Genomic DNA, 22,239 nt, shown 5'->3' on the forward strand with positions numbered 1-22,239 from the left:
CTTGAGGGAAAGCTGTTTCAGTCTTCCAGAGATTTGAGGCTGGGACGGAGGTTCACCTTCCAGCAGGACAATGACCCTAAGCATACTGCTATAGCAACACTCGAGTGGTTTAAGGGGAAACATTTAAATGTTTTGGAATGGCCTAGTCAAAGCCCAGATTTCAATCCAATTGAGAATCTGTGGTATGATTTAAAGATTGCTGTACACAAGCGGAACCCATCCAACTTGAAGGAGCTGGAGCAGTTTTGCCTTGAAGAATGGGTAAAACTCCCAGTGGCTAGATGTGCCAAGCTTATAGAGACATACCCCAAGAGACTTGCAGCTGACTTTGGGTGGTGAATAGTTATGCAGGCTTAAGTTTTCAGTGTTTCTTGTTTGTTTCACAATTTAAAAAAATGTATAAATGCTAAAAGTATGTAGGGGAAACACTAGTGTTTGTGTAGCCTAGGTGCCTTACGTGCCAACATGACCCTAGTCAGAGAACTCTTTCTCTCTCTTTCTCTCTCTCTCTCTTGTCGCAGCCTGGATGATGCTAGCGCCAGGGCAGGCTATTCTTAGCATCTCAAACCCAGAGAGCTGGGATACGTGACAGGGAAACCCACGCAGGGCAGGCGTCTCAAATGGAGTAGAGTGAGAGTGAGGGGGAGACTATCTTCTAGCAGACCTCCCAGCACAGTGTAGCCTTCTAATGAGTTTGCTGCACCAGGGGGAGCCCAAGGGGGAGCTGGGTCTGTTTTTAGGACATTCAGGGTCACAGTCAGGGCCTGGCTATTGGGACACAGAGAGCTAGGGCCGGATTCAGGGACACAGATTAAGCCTAAATCTGGACTAAAAATCATGGTCAACGGAGAATCTGTGGTCACTCACTGAATGCTCATACTCTGGGAAACCGGCCCTCAGTGTTTCCCTTAGATGTAATCTTAGGCGTAGCGCAAAGTCCCCCAAAACGGCATCCAGGGCTAGAGACACTAAGGTCTAGATTTTACCCAGTGATGCCAGAGAATATAGCACAATCCATTTAACACAGCACACACATGACATATCCAATGAGCGGTGTCCTCCATGTCTTTGATTTTCATTGGTGAGGTCACTATGCGTGTCATAGTGGATGAGTGTTTCTGATTAACTTCTAGTTGCTGTGTGTTTCTTTGCAGGGCATCAACATCGTGGAGCCAAGTAATGCTGAGACCGCCCTTGTTACCAACCCAGGGATGTACCAGCTGGACATCATACTGAAGAAAGGACACAACCTTGCCATCAGGGACAGAGGAGGTACGAACTACTGCTGGGGTCTCTCTCTCTCTCTCTCTCGCTCGCTCGCTCGCTCGCTCCCTCTCTTTTCTGTCTCTCTCTCTTTATCTATGGATCCTCTTTCTTTTTCTGGGTTTTCTCTTTCTCTCTATGGGTTCCACCTCTCTTTCTCTGTGGATTCTCTATCTCTCTCTCCCTCTCTCTCTCTCTCCCTCTCTCTCTCTCTCTCTCTCTCTCTCTCTCTCTCTCTCTCTCTCTCTCTGTGTGAAGCACTAATTCACATGAAACAAAGAAGGTGATGGCTTTCGTCTAGTACCCTTTCCCTGTCCTCCGTTTCTCTCTGTGAACGAATAGGCTTCTCTCTTACACTTCTCTCTCTTTCTCTCACGTTCTCATTTCCCTCTCCTCGCTCTGCCTCTCATCTCCCCCTCTGTGAACGATTGATCTCACTTCAAACACTCCACCCCCCCTCTCTATTTTATCTCTCTCTCTTTCTCACTTTGAGAGCTCTCTTCAGTTATCAAGGTATGAGAAGAAAGGTAAGGGAGAATAGGAGTTAGTGAGAACAAATGTCATGCATTGACACATTCTCAAACTCGCAATTGATGTTTTACTTTATTGGATGCTTATGACAAATTGTTTCTCTAATTTGTAACAGACAACTGTATTATGAATGTACAATTCCAATGAATTAAATCACATTTTGTGTAGACTGAATATTTTTCTCAGGGAAGGTGAGACCGATCCTTGAGTGACACCCCAGCCTCCGCTCTCTCCCCAGCCTGCCTGTGTCTCTATGCTGGAGGAGATAGCTTTGTGATTGTCTCTTTGCTAGCCAGCCTTGTTCCAGCCTTGTTTCTGTGCTGCTGGTGGACAGAATTGGTCTCATTAGTAAGTGCTATGACAAGCGCGATGGCAGGCCTGCTTAGTCTTTCTCTCACTCTCTCTCGCTCTCACTCGCTCACTCTCTCTCACACCCCCCACTAATTTCCCTCAGAACAGCCTCAATTCTTTGGGGCATGGACTCTACAAGGTGTCGAAGGTGTTCCACAGGGATGCTGGCCCATGTTGGCGCCAATGCTTCCTACAGTTGTGTCAAGTTGGCTGGGTGTCCTTTGGGTGGTGGACCATTCTTTATTACACACGGGGAAATCATGAGCGTGAAACACCGAGCGGCGTTGCAGTTCTTGAGAGTCGAACCACAATCCATGTCTCAATTGTCTCAAGGCTTAAAAAGTATGATTTAATCTGTCTCCTCCCCTTCATCTACACTAATTGGAGTGGATTTAACAAGTGACATCAAAAAGGGATCATAGCTTTCAGCTGGATTCACCTAGTCAGTTGTGTCATGGAAAGAGTGGGTGTTCCTAATGTTTTGAACACTCACTGTAATTGCAGCCAGAGTTGAATGGTATGACTGTTAATGAAATGCTCATGATGTGTGCCAGCGGAATGCAACCGAATGCACAGAGATGTGTCTGTCTGTGTGTCAAACAGATACAGTACTGAGTTGTTGTATTTCTTACAGATTCTCCAAATCTTTTTCAGTTTTTAGGGGATTATCCTCTCCCCTTAAGCCATAAAAGGGAGACTGTAGTAAAAATAAATAACCATTTATTGTTTTATGATCGTGCTCATACTGAACCGATAGAGGCGAAACCCTAGGTGCTCTCTTACAGCGTATCAACGACAGTCTTTCAAAGAGAAGTAGCACATTGCTGTCCTCTGAGGTGCTCCTCCCTGGGTGCCTGGCAGGCTTCAGCCCGAGCCCGGATCTATCTCAGTCCAGGCATGAATCATCCGTGTGTGTACGTGTATGCGTGCGTATCTGGGAACGGGTGTGTGTCGTGTGTGTGTGTCGTGCCAGCGAGCAAACAATGGTCTCAGAAACCAATGGGACACCCTGACAAGAGGAGAGGGATATACAGTAGGAGGCCAAAATTCTCCCTAATCCTACCTTTTCACCCCCACATAGACTTCAGGCCTTTTTGTCATCTGATAGACTTGTCATAGAGGAGGAAAATATATACTCCCTCAAAGTGTCTCTCTCTCTCTCTCATCCAGAGATGACAAGGAATCCTGTGCTGCTTGCATGGCACTGCCCAGCTTACAGCGGGCTGAGACGTCAGGTTGAACCTCTCACTCATTTTCAAAAGCAACAGCCTGACCCACTTGGAAATGGCAGTAGAGACTCCTCCAAGCTTATGTTGCTCTCTTTCCTTACTGCGTAAAAGTCATCCAGCCATTTGTATGGGTTTATGAGCTTTGTTTGCGTGTCTGTGCAACTGGACACACGTGTGTCCTCGTGTACATAAGCGTGCCTGTCTGTGTATGGTCATAGATCTCCAATCCTTGACAAGTGACCAGCAACCTCTCTTTGTCACGTAAACTCATCAATAATACGTCATTCTCCTAGGCCTAATGTACTCACCCCTGTCCAAATTACCACTGATTGTGAGCCTTTAATGACAACCTCTGGTGAGGCACGACATGGCTGTGACCCGGGTAAGGCCCCACTGCCTGCTCTCTCCCAGAGGATTGCATTGGTTGTCACTTGGTGATGGGTGATGGTGGGAGGGGGGGTACTGTCCCCAATGTCACCCACCTGTCGAGGAAAAAGACAGCGAGCTTGGTGGGGGGTGACGGGGAGTGTCAGTGGCCTAGTCACGGTCTGCTAAACAGCTTCACCTCAGATGAAAGACAACGCTACAGTACCTGCAGTGGTACAGTAAACTAGATCACCATCTCTCTGTCTGTCTGCTTGAGTGTGTTTTGTAGAGATGCTAGATGAAGGTAGGTTGGACACAAATGATGCGTAGACCGGACAAGTAATGGGAGTGGGGCGTCAGAATTCTTGCTGTCGAAATGTTTTGATTAAACCATTTGAGTGAGTCTGTTTTTCCTGTTCTTTATTTGACTATTTCTGTAGTGAAGGCTTGGTTTCTGGATGCAGTCGGGGTGTGTGTGGATTTGTGTCAGAGGCTTGGGTTCAGGTGGCATGTGATTGGAGAGGCTGTATTCCCTGGATGTACTTTTCGAGGTTTATATGCAGGGTCACGTTCTGGTTGTGTGTGTGTGTGTGTGTGTGTGTGTGTGTGTGTGTGTGTGTGTGTGTGTGTGTGTGTGTGTGTGTGTGTATATACAGTACGTGCCTGCGTGTGTATGTGGGTGCCTCCGTGTTGTGCTTGTGTGTCTGTATGTATGCACCTGCATATATTTCTTTCTTTCTTTGTGTGTGTGTGTGTGTGTGTGTGTGTGTGTGTGTGTGTGTGTGTGTGTGTGTGAACCCTCCACACAGGCTTTTTATTTGTATTTGAATGTAGATTTGTTTTTGGTCAACGATGATGCTTTTGGGTGATTTTGATGTGTGTGTGGGGTTTCTGTCTGGCTGGAAGATCCCAATGCAGCCAGGTTTCAGCCCCCTGGCAGGTGTTTGGCTAAAACGTCCTGTTACTCGGTCAAGTTCATGATGCCTTTGACCTTAACAACGGCCCCAGGACCAGTGGAAGCAAAATAGCCCCATAACATCAAGTATCCACCACCATACTTTACAGTAGGTGTGAGGTTACTTTTCTGCATATGTTCTTTCGAAGGCCAAACCCAGCGTGTGTGTGGCCAAAGACCTCTATTTTCGTGTCATATGAGCTAATCAACCATTTCAATCCAAGTGCGAAGTGCGAATAAATACCGTTAGCGAGCTACAGGCGATGCTATGGCCAGACAGTAAACATGCATCGTGAGAGAGTTGTTGAACTTTGCCTCCTTCCCATCACGCTTCATTGACTCTTCCACTCTCGTTTGCTCTTCTGCCGTGTCGTTAACCTCAATTGAGGCATTACCCTTTTCAAATATCCAGCTGTGTCATTGCTCTGTTGCATATTTCTTCAAATGTTCTTCAAATCAAATCAAATCAAATTTATTTATATAGCCCTTCGTACATCAGCTGATATCTTAAAGTGCTGTACAGAAACCCAGCCTAAAACCCCAAACAGCAAGCAATGCAGGTGTAGAAGCACGGTGGCTAGGAAAAACTCCCTAGAAAGGCCAAAACCTAGGAAGAAACCTAGAGAGGAACCAGGCTATGTGGGGTGGCCAGTCCTCTTCTGGCTGTGCCGGGTGGAGATTATAACAGAACATGGCCAAGATGTTCAAATGTTCATAAATGACCAGCATGGTCGTATAATAATAAGGCAGAACAGTTGAAACTGGAGTAGCAGCACGGTCAGGTGGACTGGGGACAGCAAGGAGTCATCATGTCAGGTAGTCCTGGGGCATGGTCCTAGGGCTCAGGTCCTCCGAGAGAGAGAAAGAAAGAGAGAATTAGAGAGAGCATATGTGGGGTGGCCAGTCCTCTTCTTGCTGTGCTGAGTGGAGATTATAACAGAACATGGCCAAGATGTTAAAATGTTCATAAATTACCAGCATGGTCGAATAATAATAAGGCAGAACAGTTGAAACTGGAGCAGCAGCTCGGCCAGGTGGACTGGAGACAGCAAGGAGTCATCATGTCAAGTAGTCCTGGGGCATGGTCCTAGGGCTCAGGTCCTCCGAGAGAGAGAAAGAAAGAGAGAAGGAGAGAATTAGAGAACGCACACTTAGATTCACACAGGACACCGAATAGGACAGGAGAAGTACTCCAGATATAACAAACTGACCCTAGCCCCCCGACACATAAACTACTGCAGCATAAATACTGGAGGCTGAGACAATTTCTCTTTATTTGTCATCACCTTGCAATATTATCGCCTTGATAGATGATTTGGTTACTGTATTTGTTCAATGTCATTGCATCATGTCATGTTTCTAACCTAGGCAGAATATTTTTTATTTAGCCTTCTTTAACTTGGCAAGTCAGTTAAGAACAAATTCTTATTTACAATGACGGCCTAGGAATAGTGGGTTAACTGCCTTGTTCAGGGGCAGAACGACAGATTTTGACCTTTGTCAGCGCAGGGATTCGATCCACCAACCTTTCGGTTACTAGGCCACCTGCCACTCCTAAAAATATGCAGGAGCTAGCACACAAGTATATGATACTTCTCTGCAATTGTGTGGATTTTGTTTGTTGCTACTTTATCGATGGGGACTGTTAACCACACAGGTCTCGATTATTTGCGCTCTACCCTGCCAATACCCTCATCCCTATATCCCTCCAATTCCCAATCTCTCCATCCCTGAGGCTGATCATTTAAGGAGGTGATTTGTGAGGTGGAGAACAGGTGGGAAAAAGACGGTGTGGTCAGTATCTCTACTCGCGAGGGTGTGTCTGAGAGAGGACCCCTCAGACCATCCATGGAAATGTCCGTCCATAGTCGTCAGTAAAAAGTCACACAGGTTTGGTGTGAGTCTGTTGAGCAAAGAGATATGTCATTCTGTGCTGTTGAGCATGTCCGAATGAGCCTAGGGTACTGTATAATGTGGTGTGAAGTGACATTACCACTCCTCACACTGACTCCATGCCAGGGCTCTGTTCCGTCACGGCTTTGGGTGTCAAGAGCAGGTGACAAAACATCTGCTCGAGGATTTTACTATTCTCATCACACCGCTAAGTCCAAATTACTGAAATTCGTCTTATTATCTTGACAAATTGACGGACATGCTATTACACAGTGTATTTTTTTGACTGTGCAGGGGCTTGAGTCATTGCCCATATTGCGAGAGAGAGGACTCAGAGGGTGGTAAGGAGAAGTATTTTGTCTACTCATTATCATTATCATTATCATAGTGCTGATTGAATAGTGATTACTGCTCAGACAGTGTTCTGGCCATGACTCAGCCCTCCTCCCTGCGTTAGAAAGCCGATTGACCAGGATCGAATGTGTTAGATGGAGCTGGTTGAACTTGTCCTCTTGGATACATGTTTGAGCTAAGTGTATGATGAAGGGGGAGACAGAGCTTAAGGATGGGTTCCACTCTGTATATAACTTGGAGGTGAGAAATGGTGTACAGGTGGCCTCATGAAGTGAAAACATGACTCTTGTGTCAGGAGGTTGCAGAATTGAAAGCACAGCCAATAGTGCACGTGCGCTTGAGGGCCGCAAGAGCACGACAGGGTAATCCACACAGACAACGTCCAACCACTCTTCACTATTACACCAGTGTAAATGGTCCCCTCACTTCAGTTGTCCATCACTTTAATAGCATCTCAATGCTGCGGTTAACCAGCTTATCAGATCTTATGGAATATGTTACTAAGACAATTGTAATAATAGCACTACTGATGCTATGAATCCAATAGTTACCATTTTGTGGGTGTGCAGTAAGAGAAAACGGAGGAATTTTTTTGGCTAGCATTAGGTACTTTCACTGAGGGATATGTCTGTGTGGGTTGGAGCACAGATGTATGTATGGATCTGGGTTAGCGTAATGATAATGAAGTGTACATTTATTTATAGGCTGGGTAGTTTGAGCCTTGAATGCTGATTGGCTGACAGCCGTGGTATATCAGACCGTACACAATGGGTATGACAAAACATGTATTTTTACTGCTCTAATTACGTTGGTAACCAGTTTATAATAGCAATAAGACACCTTGGGGGTTTGCGGTATATGGCCAATATACCCTTTCATATACACTGCTCAAAAAAATAAAGGGAACACTGAAATAACACATCCTAGATCTGAATGAATTAAATATTCTTATTAAATACTTTTTTCTTTACATAGTTGAATGTGCTGACAACATAATCACACAAAAATTGTCAATGGAAATCAAATGTATCAACCCATGGAGGTCTGGATTTGGAGTCACACTCAAAATTAATGTGGAAAACCACACTACAGGCTTATCCAACTTTGATGTAATGTCCTTAAAACAAGTCAAAATGATGCTCAGTAGTGTGTGTGGCCTCCACGTGCCTGTATGACCTCTCTACAGTGCCTGGGCATGCTCCTGATGAGGTGGCGGATGGTCTCCTGAGGGATCTCCTTCCAGACCTGGACTAAAGCATCCGCCAACTCCTGGACAGTCTGTGGTGTAACGTGGCGTTGGTGGATGGAGCGAGACATGATGTCCCAGATGTGCTCAATTGGATTCAGGTCTGGGGAACGGGCGGGCCAGTCCATAGCATCAATGCCTTCCTCTTGCAGGAACTGCTGACACACTCCAGACACATGAGGTCTAGCATTGTCTGGCATTAGGAGGAACCCAGGGCCAACCGCACCAGCATATGGTCTCACAAGGGGTCTGAGGATCTCATCTCGGTACCTAATGACAGTCAGGGTACCTCTGGTGAGCATATGGAGGGCTGTGCGGCCCCCCAAAGAAATGCCACCCCACACCATGACTGACCCACCGCCAAACCGGTCATGCTGGAGAATGTTGCAGGCAGCAGAACGTTCTCCACGGCGTCTCCAGACTGTCACGTCTGTCACATGTGCTCAGTGTGAACCTGCTTTCATCTGTGAAGAGCACAGGGCGCCAGTGGCGAATTTGCCAATCTTGGTGTTCTCTGGCAAATGCAAACATCCTGCACGGTGTTGGGCTGTAAGCACAACCCCCACCTGTGGACATCGGGCCCTCATACCACCGTCATGGAGTCTGTTTCTGACCGTTTGAGCAGACACATGCACATTTGTGGCCTGCTGGAGGTAATTTTGCAGGGCTCTGGCAGTGCTCCTCCTGCTCCTCCTTGCACAAGGGCGGAGGTAGCGGTCCTGCTGCTGGGTTGTTGCCCTCCTATGGCCTCCTCCACATCTCCCAATGTACTGGCCTGTCTCCTGGTAGCGCCTCCATGCTCTGGATACTACGCTGACAGACACAGCAAACCTTCTTGCCACAGCTCGCATTGATGTGCCATCCTGGATGAGCTGCACTACCTGAGCCACTTGTGTGGGTTGTAGACTCCGTCTCATGCTACCACTAGAGTGAAAGCACCGCCAGCATTCAAAAGTGACCAAAACATCAGCCAGGAAGCATAGGAACTGAGAAGTGGTCTGTGGTTATCACCTGCAGAACCACTCCTTTATTGGGGGTGTCTTGCTAATTGCCTAAAATTTCCACCTGCTGTCTATTCCATTTGCACAACAGCATGTGAAATTTATTGTCAATCAGTGTTTCTTCCTAAGTGGACAGTTTGATTTCACAGAAGTGTGATTAACTTGGAGTTACACTGTTGTTTAAGTGTTTCCTTTATTTTTTTGAGCAATATATATAGCAATATATACACATATACTTATATAAATATACACATATACAGATATATGCGTGTGTGTGTGTGTGTGTGTGTGTGTGTGTGTGTGTGTGTGTGTGTGTGTGTGTGTGTGTGTGTGTGTTAATGGGGTTTTGTCATGTTATAATTCCCCTGTGGAGCACCCAATCCATACATTCCTCTATATGGCACAGTGAAGAGGGATTGCAGGCAGGAAAATGGGAGACACCGCACAGCCTCGACTCAGACCTCAATCTAGCTCGTGAGCATAGGGCTGTTTGTTCTGGAGTGATGGTTTTAAGACTCTGCCATTGACCCGATCTCCACTTCTTCCTTATAGCTAATGAAATGCCTCAGTGAGCTGCTGGCCCCTGCTTTCACTAAGGTCCTCATAAATGACACTGCCCTGACAGGTCATGTGACAGCCAGACCATAGCACGACTGCCTGGGCCTCACAGCAGGAGAGGAGTATTGGAAATGGTTGGGTACCATTTTTTTGGGGTGATTTTACGTGACGTTTAATTGTGAGGTTTCGTGATTTATCACACTGAACTCTCCTATTGACCTCTCTCAGACCAGAAAATTTCACAAATGTAAAAATGATTGATAAATAAACCTGCTGAGCTGGATCTCAATCGCGCAGTGTATTGGGCGGACGGACTTGGTGGCCGGGCCTGCGTGCTCACGAGGGTGGGTGAGTGCATGTCAGTGTCTCAACGGGCTTTTGAGTAGCCTACCCATTCTCACTGTATGCCCATCTTTATTATTTTGGGATCGGATGACATCATCAGTCTCGATGTGGAATTGTAATTACCTGGTTATGACTTCTCATTAAATTATTCACGGTCTTGTCGGCTCGTTGGCTTGTCTTGATTAACAGTGCCGTTCATTAAAAATATTGAATACTGTTCACCAATTTAATATCCAGATAATACCAAATGTGTCATAATGTAATTCTAATAGAAACCACTGTGGAAGTCATTCATTACAAGTTCCCTCTTGAACTTAGAGATAAATAGAGAACAGCCTCATCCGCAGCCTCATCCCATCAGGTCTTCCGGGCACGAAGCCCACGCCAGGTCTACTGTATGTCATTGAGCCAGAGCAATGGCGTCATCCCTACTCCTGACAGACTAGCTCAAGACCTGCTCCTTGTCATCCCTGTTCCCTCTCCTGGCCTTGGTGGCCATGGAGGGAGGGAGAAATAGTTTGTGTGTGTGTATGTGTGTCCTTTGTCCAGTCTCTTGTGGTCAAGCCTGTGTTAAAAGCAGAACATGACGGAGGTCATAGAATCAGCTCATAAGGCCTTGTACTGAGTTAATAGCACAGGAGTGGTGCTACCTTGCATATCGCAGATAGAAAAGTATGGTTTCCCTATGATGCTCGAGGCCGTTGTTGTAATGTATTTTTTTGCTAAATGGCCTGTATATATATTTTGATAACAAGAGGGTGGAACCGTGAAAGGAGAAAGGCGGTGTAGAGCAGAAGGCTTGAGTTGAAATGAGCTGTAGCTGAGAGGTAGAGAGCAAGATTTCACGAGAGTTGTAAACACACAGGGTTGCAAAAGCCACCTGTAATTTACCAAATTTAATTAACTGGCCATCTATGATAACTTTGGTCGTTTATACTTGAATAACTTTTAAAGAATCTATTCAAATATATTCATTTTTTTGTATGTGTCCATATTGTCCATGCAAAGAGTCCAGGTGGCCATTTGATTAATTGTTCAGCAGTCTTATGGCTTGGGGGTAGAAGCTGTTAATGAGCCTTTTGGTCCTAGACTTGGCGCTCCGGTACCGCTTGCCATGTGGTAGCAGAGAGAACAGTATATGACTTGGGTGACTGGAGTCTTTGACAGTTTTTGGGGCCTTCCTCTGACACCGCCTAGTATAAAGGCGATCAGGCCTACCGTTCATTAACAGCTTCTACCCCCATGGCAGGAAGCTTGGCCCCAGTGATGTACTGGGTCCTTGCCCTACCCTCTGTAGCGCCTTACGGTCAGATGCTGAGCAGTTGCCATACCAGGCGGTGTTGTGATGCAACCGGTCAGGATGCTCTCGATGGTGCAGCTGTAGAACTTTTTGAGGATCTGGGGACTTATGCCAAATCTTTTCAGTCTCCTGTGGGGGACTCTTCACAACTGCTCTCTTCACAACTGTCTTGGTGTGTTTGGACAATGATAGTTAGTTGGTGATGTGAACACCACGGAACTTGAAACCCTCGACCCGCTCCACTTCAGCCCTGTCAATGTTAATGGAGACCTGTTTGGACCTCCTTTTCCTATATGATGTCACTTAAAACAGTGTAGATGTGCAAAACTGATAGAGACATACCCCAAGCGACTTACAGCTGTAATCGCAGCAAAAGGTGGCGCTACAAAGTATTAACTTAAGGGGGCTGAATAATTTTGCACGCCCAATTTTTCAGTTTTTGATTTGTTAAAAAAGTTTGAAATATCCAATCAATGTCGTTCCACTTCATGATTGTGTCCCACTTGTTGTTAATTCTTCACAAAAAAAATACAGTTTTATATCTTTATGTTTGAAGCCTGAAATGTGGCAAAAGGTCGCAAAGTTCAAGGGGTCTGAATACTTTCGCAAGGCACTGTACATACATACATACATACATACAGGTAGCCTAGGGAAATGTGTTTTTATTGGTTGGGATTTTCTAATGTTTGTCTTGTGGGTTCAGCATACAGTTCACACGATATGAACAGCAGAAAACCATGCTGTCATATGTGTTTCACCAGAAAATAGAATGATGGTATATCCCAATGATCCAGGTATGACGTACACACCTTCAGTCTTCTGGGCTGGCAGACACTACTGTTGAGTCAGGATAGTGGTGGTAGTATGGGCCCACTCCCTCCAACTGACCTGACTCTGTTTGGAGGGACCTCAGCCAGTGATGTCAAAAGTGATGTCAAACATGTGTTGTTGACAGCTACCACTGGGTGATGCACATTTTCTCTCAGGTGTAGGACCGTAGGAGGTCCGAGGTGATGACCTCATGCTATGATACTTCACGAGGTCAACTTACTGTAAGTAAAAATCAGATTGATGCAATTTTAATGTCTGGCAAGGGAGCCGACCTACCTGGCATGTTTTATTCCCTCTTATTCCCTCTGAAGTTGATGAGAGCGGAGACGAGTGTGTATTGGATTGCCTTTTCAGCTGCCTGTCAAGTTAGTTGAGGGTAGCTGGAATCCAATACAGTTTAATTGGCCACATAAATAAGCCTCAGGTTCAGGAACACACGGAGCTTGGAGCTCTGCTCGTCTCGGAGTCAACTTGATTCACCTCCTCCGTACACTCGTGATTTTTACTTGGTTCGAGAGGTTTGGACGGCGACATCCGTAGACCCTGCGCGCGTCCACGCGTCCCTGCGTGTCGAAGACATTCTACGTGGGCACTGTGAGTGTTGATGACGTACTGAGCAGAGCTGACTGAGGAAGTTGGGCCTCTGCCCGCTTTTTCATTCCCATGCTCCATAGTGCCTGTTCCCCTGACCACCAGTCCATCTGCGTGTGAGATATAACACACACACACCAACCACCAATGACCAGCCACTTCCAGCACCATTCCAGGCAGGCACCTTCATTTCATGCTCTTCAGCCTGTTGGATGGACAGCGTTAACATACACATTTGTGGCGTCGTACAGCTGTCCATGGTGGTGTGTTGAGAGCAGCAGCTTCTCTGGTGGATATTATCCCCCGAGCAGGGGAAAAGGGGAGGAGTGAAGCGTGTCCAGAGAATAGATACATCATGTGGGGATCCGATAGCGGATTTCTCGGCTTATTGCCTGATCCATATGAGACCCTGAGGATCTGATGTAGGACTGGGTTGGGTTGACCTGTTCTGGCTTCACAATTATTTTTTTTATTTTTTTTCTAGCCATTATGTGATTGCCCTGGTAAGGGAAGAATAGAATAACTCGGGCTTTTAAGTGCATGTTATTTCTTTGTAGCGGCACACCAAAAAATGAGGGGGGAAATAGTCTGTTTTCAGTACTTACTAAGTCATTACACTGAATATTCCACTGGTAATTGAAGTGTTTATGGTTAAAGTTTCCATTTTTACAAGTACCTTCCATATAACCCTCAATGGTTTCAACACCTACTTTCTTTCACGTGTATTTTCTGTTGACACCCATGACTAACTAGTCACTACTACACCCTTCACAGAGTGTGGTAGCTATTTACTATGCTCTTCCTGTTTCCAGCCATACCTCAGCCCTGATCCTGCTCTCGTCCTGCAGAGATATGCGAGTGCATCCCAAATGGGCACTCAATTGCCTACACAGTGCACTTCTAGTGCACATCTCATCCCGGCAGGCCTTACTGCACGTCTCGTCACAGAGCCATAACCTGCTGGGCTGGCAGCACAGAATCGTGTCACTGTTATGTCAGCGTTTTCAGCCCTTCTAGCATACAGCACGTTATGATGTAATGAGCTGTATGCCACTAGAATGCAAGTACCAAACAAAAAGCACTTGATGGCTGAGTCGTCCGACAGACTCATGTTGGACACGATGAAGCCTATGAATGGGACTATATTATGAATGAGATCATGTGTGGCAGGTTGACGTTTATTGTCATGAATCTTACCCTGGAGGCAGAATTTTGCAATTTCCACTAGCTGGGCCAGCTGCAAAGTCAAAATGGGCTATATTATAAAAATGTATGATAACAAAATATGTAAAAATGTATGATAACAAAAATAAGCTTTTTGGTCTTAATTTAAGGTTAGGGTTAGCAGTGTGGTTAGGGTTGAGACTAGGGTTAGGTTTTAAATCCGATTTGATGATTTTTCCCAGCTGGTGTCAGGATTTGGCCAGGGTTGTTCCGGGTTTTGGTCACTAGATGCCCCCATTGTGCTTTTTGACCTTATGTTTTTTCCCTTGTTCCCCATTATTATTTGCACCTGTGCCTCGTTTACCCTGATTGTATTTAAACCCTTAGTTTCCCTCAGTTCTGTGCTCTGTGTTTGTATGTTAGCACCCAGCCCTAGTGTTCTGTGTATTCTTGTCGATTCTGGTGGATGCTCTTGTGGAATTCTGTTTTTGAGTATCTCTAGGCTTTTTTGTGCTATTCCTACCACCTTTTGGATTTGCCATTTTTTGTATTGAAGGACTTCTCCTTTTTACTTTATTAAATACACCGTCTTAAGTACTGCTGTGTCTGCCTCATCTTCTGGGTTCTGCTGACTATTCGTGGCTCAGTTGGTTAAGTGACTGTTTCTCACTCCGGAGACCCAGGTTCGTAACCGGGTCCTGACAGCTGGTGACCACTCGGCAGAGCTGCCTCCAGATCAAGCTGAATGACAAAAACACTAACCTGCTAAATGTATGTGGAATTTGAGAGGAGTAATATGGAGATTGAAATGATGGACAAGAAGGAGAACTATGATGTTAATGAGTTGTTTGATTGCCTTTGTCGTCGCTGCCCATTGTTTTTGCTCCAAATTTAGGTCTGAGCCCGTATGTATCAAGCGTCTCAGAGTAGGAGAGCTGATCTAGGATCAGATCCCCTCTGTCATGTAGTCTTATTCAATGTGATCAAAAAATAGTTTGTGAGAATGTGTGTGTGTGTGTAGTGTTTGTGGATTGCATAGTTAGTTGTCTAATTTAACTCTGAGAGGGGATTGGTGATTAGGGCTGTTTTGTATTGATATCAATGGCAGAGTAATGCCCCTGATCCCGAATCAGCAATCCTACTCTGAGACTCGTGACACATACTAGGCCTGGGCAGTAGACCATACATACCGTATACCGGGGTATTTGGAAAAAGCCACGGGATTGTTTTTCAATACCGTCAAAACTATTTATTGCACATATTTTTCAATAAATGTGAATATTTGTAGCTCCTTTTTACCTGCAGTCGTGTGCAATACATTAAGAGATAAAGCAGATTGCATTCTTCATTTCACCTGTCACATTATGAAGCTTGCTGTAATTCCTCAGAAGAATTGAGCCAGTCACGTTTGTTTTGTAAATAGCACAACGGGAGAAATCGTGAGCTGGTGAGTCCATAGAGTTCCATATCTATCGGTGAGTCTTTGTTGTGTGGCGTACAACGAGAGGATGAGGTTCCATTTTGCAATTCACTACTAAATGTTTGCTATCAGATACCTTATTATGGCTTTCTGCCAGAAGTCAAAGAGCTCGGGATGAGTTATCTGTACAGTTGCCATTTTCTTCCCTGTGCTTCCTTCTAGTGTTTTTTTCCCCTCCGTTCTTCTCTCCTCTGCTCCGTGAACACCTGCTGCTCTTCCTTCAGAAAAGCATGCATCACAACTTTGTTCATTTACCCAATTTCTCTCGTTCACTTTCTCTTGTAAATGTACACACTCACCGAAAATGACATTCAGAAGCTACTAGCTATCCTTGTGTACCTTTATGAGCGGGATTTGCCTGTCTTTGCAATTAGTTTACGTTCATTTTCACTCTTTAGCATTTAGCTAACAGGTTATATGTGATTTCGCTATTAGTTTGTGCTAATTGTGTTTGCATTCTGGGATTTTCTTGCATTTCCAACGCCACCTTGCATGCTATGCTGGTAATACCGTTAAACCCGGGGTGAGAGAAGGATGGTATGAAGATGTGAAAATCTTCATACCGCCCAAGCCTAATAAATACGACCCCTAAACACAGTTCAGGGTATGTAGGTGAGTTTGTCCGACACCTGTGAGAATGTGTGTGTGTAGTGTTTGTGGATTGCATAGTTAGTTGTCTAATTTCATCCTGAGAGGGGATTGGTGATAGGGCTGTTTTGTATTGATATTAATGCCACACTAACACTCTTAACACTCCATGTGTCCGCATTCGCTCGTACGTGCGTGCGTTTTGATTATTTGAGTGTGTGGGTGACTGTGTGATTATGTTAATGCGGTTTGTGTGGTAGGTTTAATGACTGTAGTAGCGACGGATGATCATTGCTTTGATGCTAATCTGAAAAGACACGTGGAAACAAACACAGTGCCAAGCTCCCAGCCAGCCCTGGCCTCCATTCTTGCCTCTGCAGGGTCAGTAAGGAGAGTGGGTGGTTGGCTGCTGATATCAGATAGACTTACGGGGATGGAGGATGTGGGACTGGTAAGCTCACTCTTCAGTTTCAAAAAATATCCACCCACACCAACAAATTGCTAGCTTTTGAGTGGAGTAGCTAGCTAAGACGTTGTCAAGGGGACGGTCATGCGTCTGAGACAGAGGTTCTCGGTGTGAGCTGGTGAAGGAGGAAGGGGTGCGGTTAAGAAAACACAGTGACGTCTGTCAAACTATTTTTGACGTCTGTCAAATTATGCTGAGTTGGGTTTTGCTCTGCAATCATGTGACACAAAGTGACCAACAACCTCAGAAAGGTATGATGGATATTCAGTGGCGATACACACACACACACATACACACATTGTGAGATTGAGGTGTGTGCCTGCATGCACGCACACATGATCCAGCTTTAACCACTACCCAGGTTACTATGGACCACTGAACGTGAGCAGACTGTCAAGCTGATGAACTCCATTATCTCCTCTCCAAACAAAGCTCGGATGTCCATGACTATGACATTTTGAAAGCGACTCTGTGTTTATGTTTATTCAAATTAGATAAACTGCCTGTCCAAACCCATTGGTTCCGACTGAAGAAGGCCCGGCCACCAACATCATCTATCTACGCAGTCATATTTGCTTGACATTTATCATTTTCATCTGCTTTCCACCAGGATTGATTTCATATAGAGAGAACTATAAACCAGTTCACTGATTTTTAAGGGATGTCAGGAATAGAGTTGTGCTGCTGTGGATATAAGAGTGGGCTCAGATTATAGTCCCAATAAATCAGTGTTTTTGCATATAGGCACGGGTAACGTTTATGCATTTTTATGCATGCGTATATTGGGTTACCTGTGTGTGATAGAGTGAAGCTTCTGTCCACTCTACTTGGCCAGTTTCGGTGATGAGTTCGATTCAGCAGGATCTAGCAGACACAGGGACAACTAGGTAAACACCCCCATCTAGTGGTCAATATCAAGCATTGAGCTCCTCTGCTGTGTGTGTGTGTGTGTGTGTGTGTGTGTGTGTGTGTGTGTGTGTGTGTGTGTGTGTAAAGTATGTGCTGGGGTCAGTTTCGAATTGAAGGCAATCAATCCAGGAAGTGAATTTATTAAAAATGGAAAAACTTTTAAAGTAAACAGCTTCTGCTCCTCGGTTTATTGAGAAGTCGTTGAAAATGGAAGCCATTCTTTCACATTTTCAATTGTTATCTAAGTTTACTCCCTGAGTCGACTTCTTTCAATTTGAAATGACCCCTGGCCTGGTGTGTATACTTGTGTATGCTGTCATGTGGGTGCACCCTTCACAAAACAGCTTCAAATTAGCCACAGTTCAAGAGAGGATAGTTTTAATGAGAGTGAGCTGTTAATTAAAGAGAGCTTTTTTAGTCCTGAGGCCTACGACCCCACAGCATGTTCGAGAAGCAGCCTATTAGGCTTTATTCTTAGTCACATTAAAATACAATTATGCTTTACCTTTATTTTTTACAGTTAGGTCAATTAAGAACAAATTCTTATTAACAATGACGACCTGTCAAACAAATCAATAAACTCCATCGATAAACAACAATTACACTATACATATCTTGATAAAAATAAATTATACAATACATGAAAAGCAGAACACAGTCATATTAAACAAACACATTATTCCTTAACATCCCCCTGAATTGCTTTAGAGGCACCAAATACACCAACTTTAACGACTTGAGGAGATTACTCCGCCAGGCGAGGAAAAAACTAGAAGCAGAATTACGTAACTCAGTGGAGATTGAAGGGGTCTCCAGGGTTAGCCATCCCTGAGTCCGGGTCTGGTAACTTATACGCTTGAAGGTGAACAATGAGGTAAGGTATGGCAGAAGTGTATCGATCTATGAGACTTCAAGGAAGGCCAGTTTACTTTCTGATACAAAATGCAATGATGCGTGCTAAACCTATCGCCCGTAGTAAAGCGCAATTTGCTATGTTAAACTGTGTCCAATGGCTTCAATACCGTAGCAGCTGCATTCATATAGGCGATATCGCCATAGTCAATAACCAGAATGAATATTGGCTGAATTATTTGTTTTCTGCTATTTAACAAAAGACAGGACCTGTTACTATAGAAGGCTATTTTAATTCTTAATTTCTTAACTAACTCATCAACGTGCTTTTTTTTAGCTTTTCGTCAATCCAGATGCCCAGATATTTATAATCGAGGACACGATCAGTGAGGGCACCATCCAAAGTATGTATGAATAAATCATCAGATATATTTTTACGTGGTTTATACTTGGTTTTACCTGCATTTAGTGCCAATTTTAGTTCATGTAAATGGTGAAAAGAACCAGACCAAGAGTTGATCCCTGTGGGACACCTCTTGAAATGTCTGGAAAACCTGATTTAACACTGTCCTTTAAATCATTTCCAAATTAACTACAGGCAGCCTGGTCCAGGCCAATTGATGAAAGCCTCTGAATAAGTAATGAACAGTAATGGGTGATCCACATTGTCGAAGGCTTTAGACATGTCAATAAAAAGGACTGCACAGTGTTTCTTCTTATCCAAGCAATTAAGAACATGGTTTAAAACTAAATAACCTGGTCTGAAACCTGACTGGTGTTCATTATAGAAATCATTTTGTAGGTGAGTATTAAGCAAGGATTCTAGAATTTTTGCTAGTCCAAGTGAGTTATGAAATGGGGCAATAATTATTTAGGTCACGTGTCACCACCTTTGTGAAGGGGGAGTATATGGGCCACCTTCCAGACCCTGGGGATGATACCAGAAATAATTGTAAGGTTAAAAATATGTGTTAAAGATTCTGAAATCAGAGGAGCAAATCTGCCCAGTGGGTCATCAATCTTGCACAAGGCAAGATTGATTACAAGTGTAAAGTTGTTGAAAAGAACATGACGATTCACTAGTTGACAGAACTTCCAAGTGAGCCAAGAGGCGCAGGCAGTCGACTGGCGGACCAGCTTAAATTAAACCATCATTTATTTATTTTTAAAGCAAAGCCTGCGGAGAGGAATTTCGACACGTCAGTGGATTAACTGTTTTCCAAACTTTAGACGGCTCACCAGCAGAGTCTGAGATAGAACTTAGAAAGTTTCTAGATGTAGCTTTCTTGATTGAGGAAGTGTATCTATTTCTCAATTGCCTTAAAAAAATGCTGATTATCTACAGTCAACTTTTGTAGCCTTGGCCCAGGCCTTGATTTCTCATCATAACAATATGACAGTTCTTGCAATAGGACAGTGATCACTCAGATCATTAGCAAAGACACTACTGAATCCATTTTGCATGAATCCATTTTGCAATCAGTTGAGTCAGGTTAAAGTACAGAGGCTGGGGTAACCCATACTGTATCTAAGTAAACATTTCCTAGCACAACTAAATCAGATGAAAGAAAAGGTTTTAAATACTCAGAAATAGTCAAAATGATAGGATAGTGATGTTTAGAGAACATGATGCCACAAGAGTTTATTTCCCAAATATAGCCACCCCTCTCTCTCTTTTTCTGACTGTCACACCTGTCGCACTAATCAGCAATATCAATGTCCTTATCTGGGATTGAGCCATTTAGTTAAGTCTGTGAGAACCAGCATATCCAGGCTTGTGTCAAGCATCCAGATATCAAGAAGGTCCATCTTTGAAATCAAACTTCGTAAGTTGATATAAAACAGCCCAAGCCTTTCACACGATTAGAAAACAGCAGGGTATCCATATTTGTGGCATTTGAAATAATAGCACCGGACGAGCTTACCACAGTGGGTCTCTCAATTGGGTTAACAGTAACAGAGCTAACAGTGAAATTCATCTTTATGGTCACAATATCCCTGGGAATACGGTTGTCTGTGGCAGTACGATGATAACACTGTGAAATAGTGGGAATGGGATGAGGTATCTGAGCAGTGGTGGGGCTGTTTTGGAGTCAATGTCTCAACACGGCCTTGAAATGTGAGGACAGGGTCCAGGCACCAAGATGATTTGGATGGATGGTCCCCTTCATCCCTGTAGAGCATCTTTTGTTTCCAAAAATGCGTCCAAGTTATCGACAAAAGCATTGTAGCCTACTGCAGTTCTGTTGGCATTACTTTTGTAGATAACAGGGCCTGAAGTGTGAGTCACATGACATGAGTCTTGAGGCCAGACAGTGTTTGTCTGTGTGACCTGACCTGCCTTGCCCTGGTTAGCACCCCCATGCTCACAAACATTAACACAACTCACTATAACAACCGAGAGGAGAGGACAGGCTGCCTTAGACCGGGGGGAGGGGGTAGGGAGGAAAAGAAAGAGAGAGGGGAGAGAGAGAGAGAGAGAGAGAGAGAGAGAGAGGGAGGGAGAGAGAGACCATCTGTTTACCCCTACAGCGCGGTAAAAGTGATTCAACTCTGAATAGGACAACATGCATGACATTACATTACATTACATTACATTTAAGTCATTTAGCAGACGCTCTTATCCAGAGCGACTTACAAATTGGTGAATTCACCTTCTGACATCCAGTGGAACAGCCACTTTACAATAGTGCATCTAAATCATTAAGGGGGGTGGTGAGAAGGATTACTTATCCTATCCTAGGTATTCCTTGAAGAGGTGGGGTTTCAGGTGTCTCCGGAAGGTGGTGATTGACTCCGCTGTCCTGGCGTCGTGAGGGAGTTTGTTCCACCATTGTGGGGCCAGAGCAGCGAACAGTTTTGACTGGGCTGAGCGGGAACTGTACTTCCTCAATGGTAGGGAGGCGAGCAGGCCAGAGGTGGATGAACGCAGTGCCCTTGCTTGGGTGTAGGGCCTGATCAGAGCCTGGAGGTACTGCGGTGCCGTTCCCCTCACAGCTCCGTAGGCAAGCACCATGGTCTTGTAGCGGATGCGAGCTTCAACTGGAAGCCAGTGGAGAGAGCGGAGGAGCGGGGTGACGTGAGAGAACTTGGGAAGGTTGAACACCAGACGGGCTGCGGCGTTCTGGATGAGTTGTAGGGGTTTAATGGCACAGGCAGGGAGCCCAGCCAACAGCGAGTTGCAGTAATCCAGACGGGAGATGACAAGTGCCTGGATTAGGACCTGCGCCGCTTCCTGTGTGAGGCAGGGTCGTACTCTGCGGATGTTGTAGAGCATGAACCTACAGGAAAGGGCCACCGCCATGATGTTGGTTGAGAACGACAGGGTGTTGTCCAGGATCACGCCAAGGTTCTTAGCGCTCTGGGAGGAGGACACAATGGAGTTGTCAACCGTGATGGCGAGATCATGGAGCGGGCAGTCCTTCCCCGGGAGGAAGAGCAGCTCCGTCTTGCCGAGGTTCAGCTTGAGGTGGTGATCCGTCATCCACACTGATATGTCTGCCAGACATGCAGAGATGCGATTCGCCACCTGGTCATCAGAAGGGGAAAGGAGAAGATTAATTGTGTGTCGTCTGCATAGCAATGATAGGAGAGACCATGTGAGGTTATGACAGAGCCAAGTGACTTGGTGTATAGCGAGAATAGGAGAGGGCCTAGAACAGAGCCCTGGGGGACACCAGTGGTGAGAGCGCGTGGCGAGGAGACAGATTCTCGCCACGCCACCTGGTAGGAGCGACCTGTCAGGTAGGACGCAATCCAAGCGTGGGCCGCGCCGGAGATGCCCAACTCGGAGAGGGTGGAGAGGAGGATCTGATGGTTCACATGACATCACGTTACAGATGTATTACTAGATTCAGTAAGCAATACACGAGGAAGCATATCGAAAACAATATTTAGTCATTATGCACCATCTTGAGCAGCTTGCTTTTCCCCAAAACAAAGCACCCTTATCTCATCAGTTTCACC

At 45.1% G+C, this 22,239-nt stretch overlaps 1 protein-coding gene across 5 annotated transcripts in view; it reads left to right on the top strand.

Annotated features, from left to right (window-relative positions):
- Positions 1–22,239, top strand: part of LOC135514391 (multiple C2 and transmembrane domain-containing protein 1-like) — a 209,531-nt gene that overhangs the window by 95,929 nt on the left and 91,363 nt on the right. For all 5 annotated transcript variants that reach the window (XM_064937841.1, XM_064937844.1, XM_064937842.1 and 2 more), the window contains exon 2: positions 1,155–1,272. In XM_064937841.1, the coding sequence (XP_064793913.1) occupies positions 1,155–1,272 (118 nt within the window). The remainder of the gene's footprint in view (positions 1–1,154; positions 1,273–22,239) is intronic.

Source organism: Oncorhynchus masou, chromosome 25, assembly GCF_036934945.1.
Source record: "Oncorhynchus masou masou isolate Uvic2021 chromosome 25, UVic_Omas_1.1, whole genome shotgun sequence".
Classification (NCBI taxonomy): domain Eukaryota; kingdom Metazoa; phylum Chordata; class Actinopteri; order Salmoniformes; family Salmonidae; genus Oncorhynchus; species Oncorhynchus masou.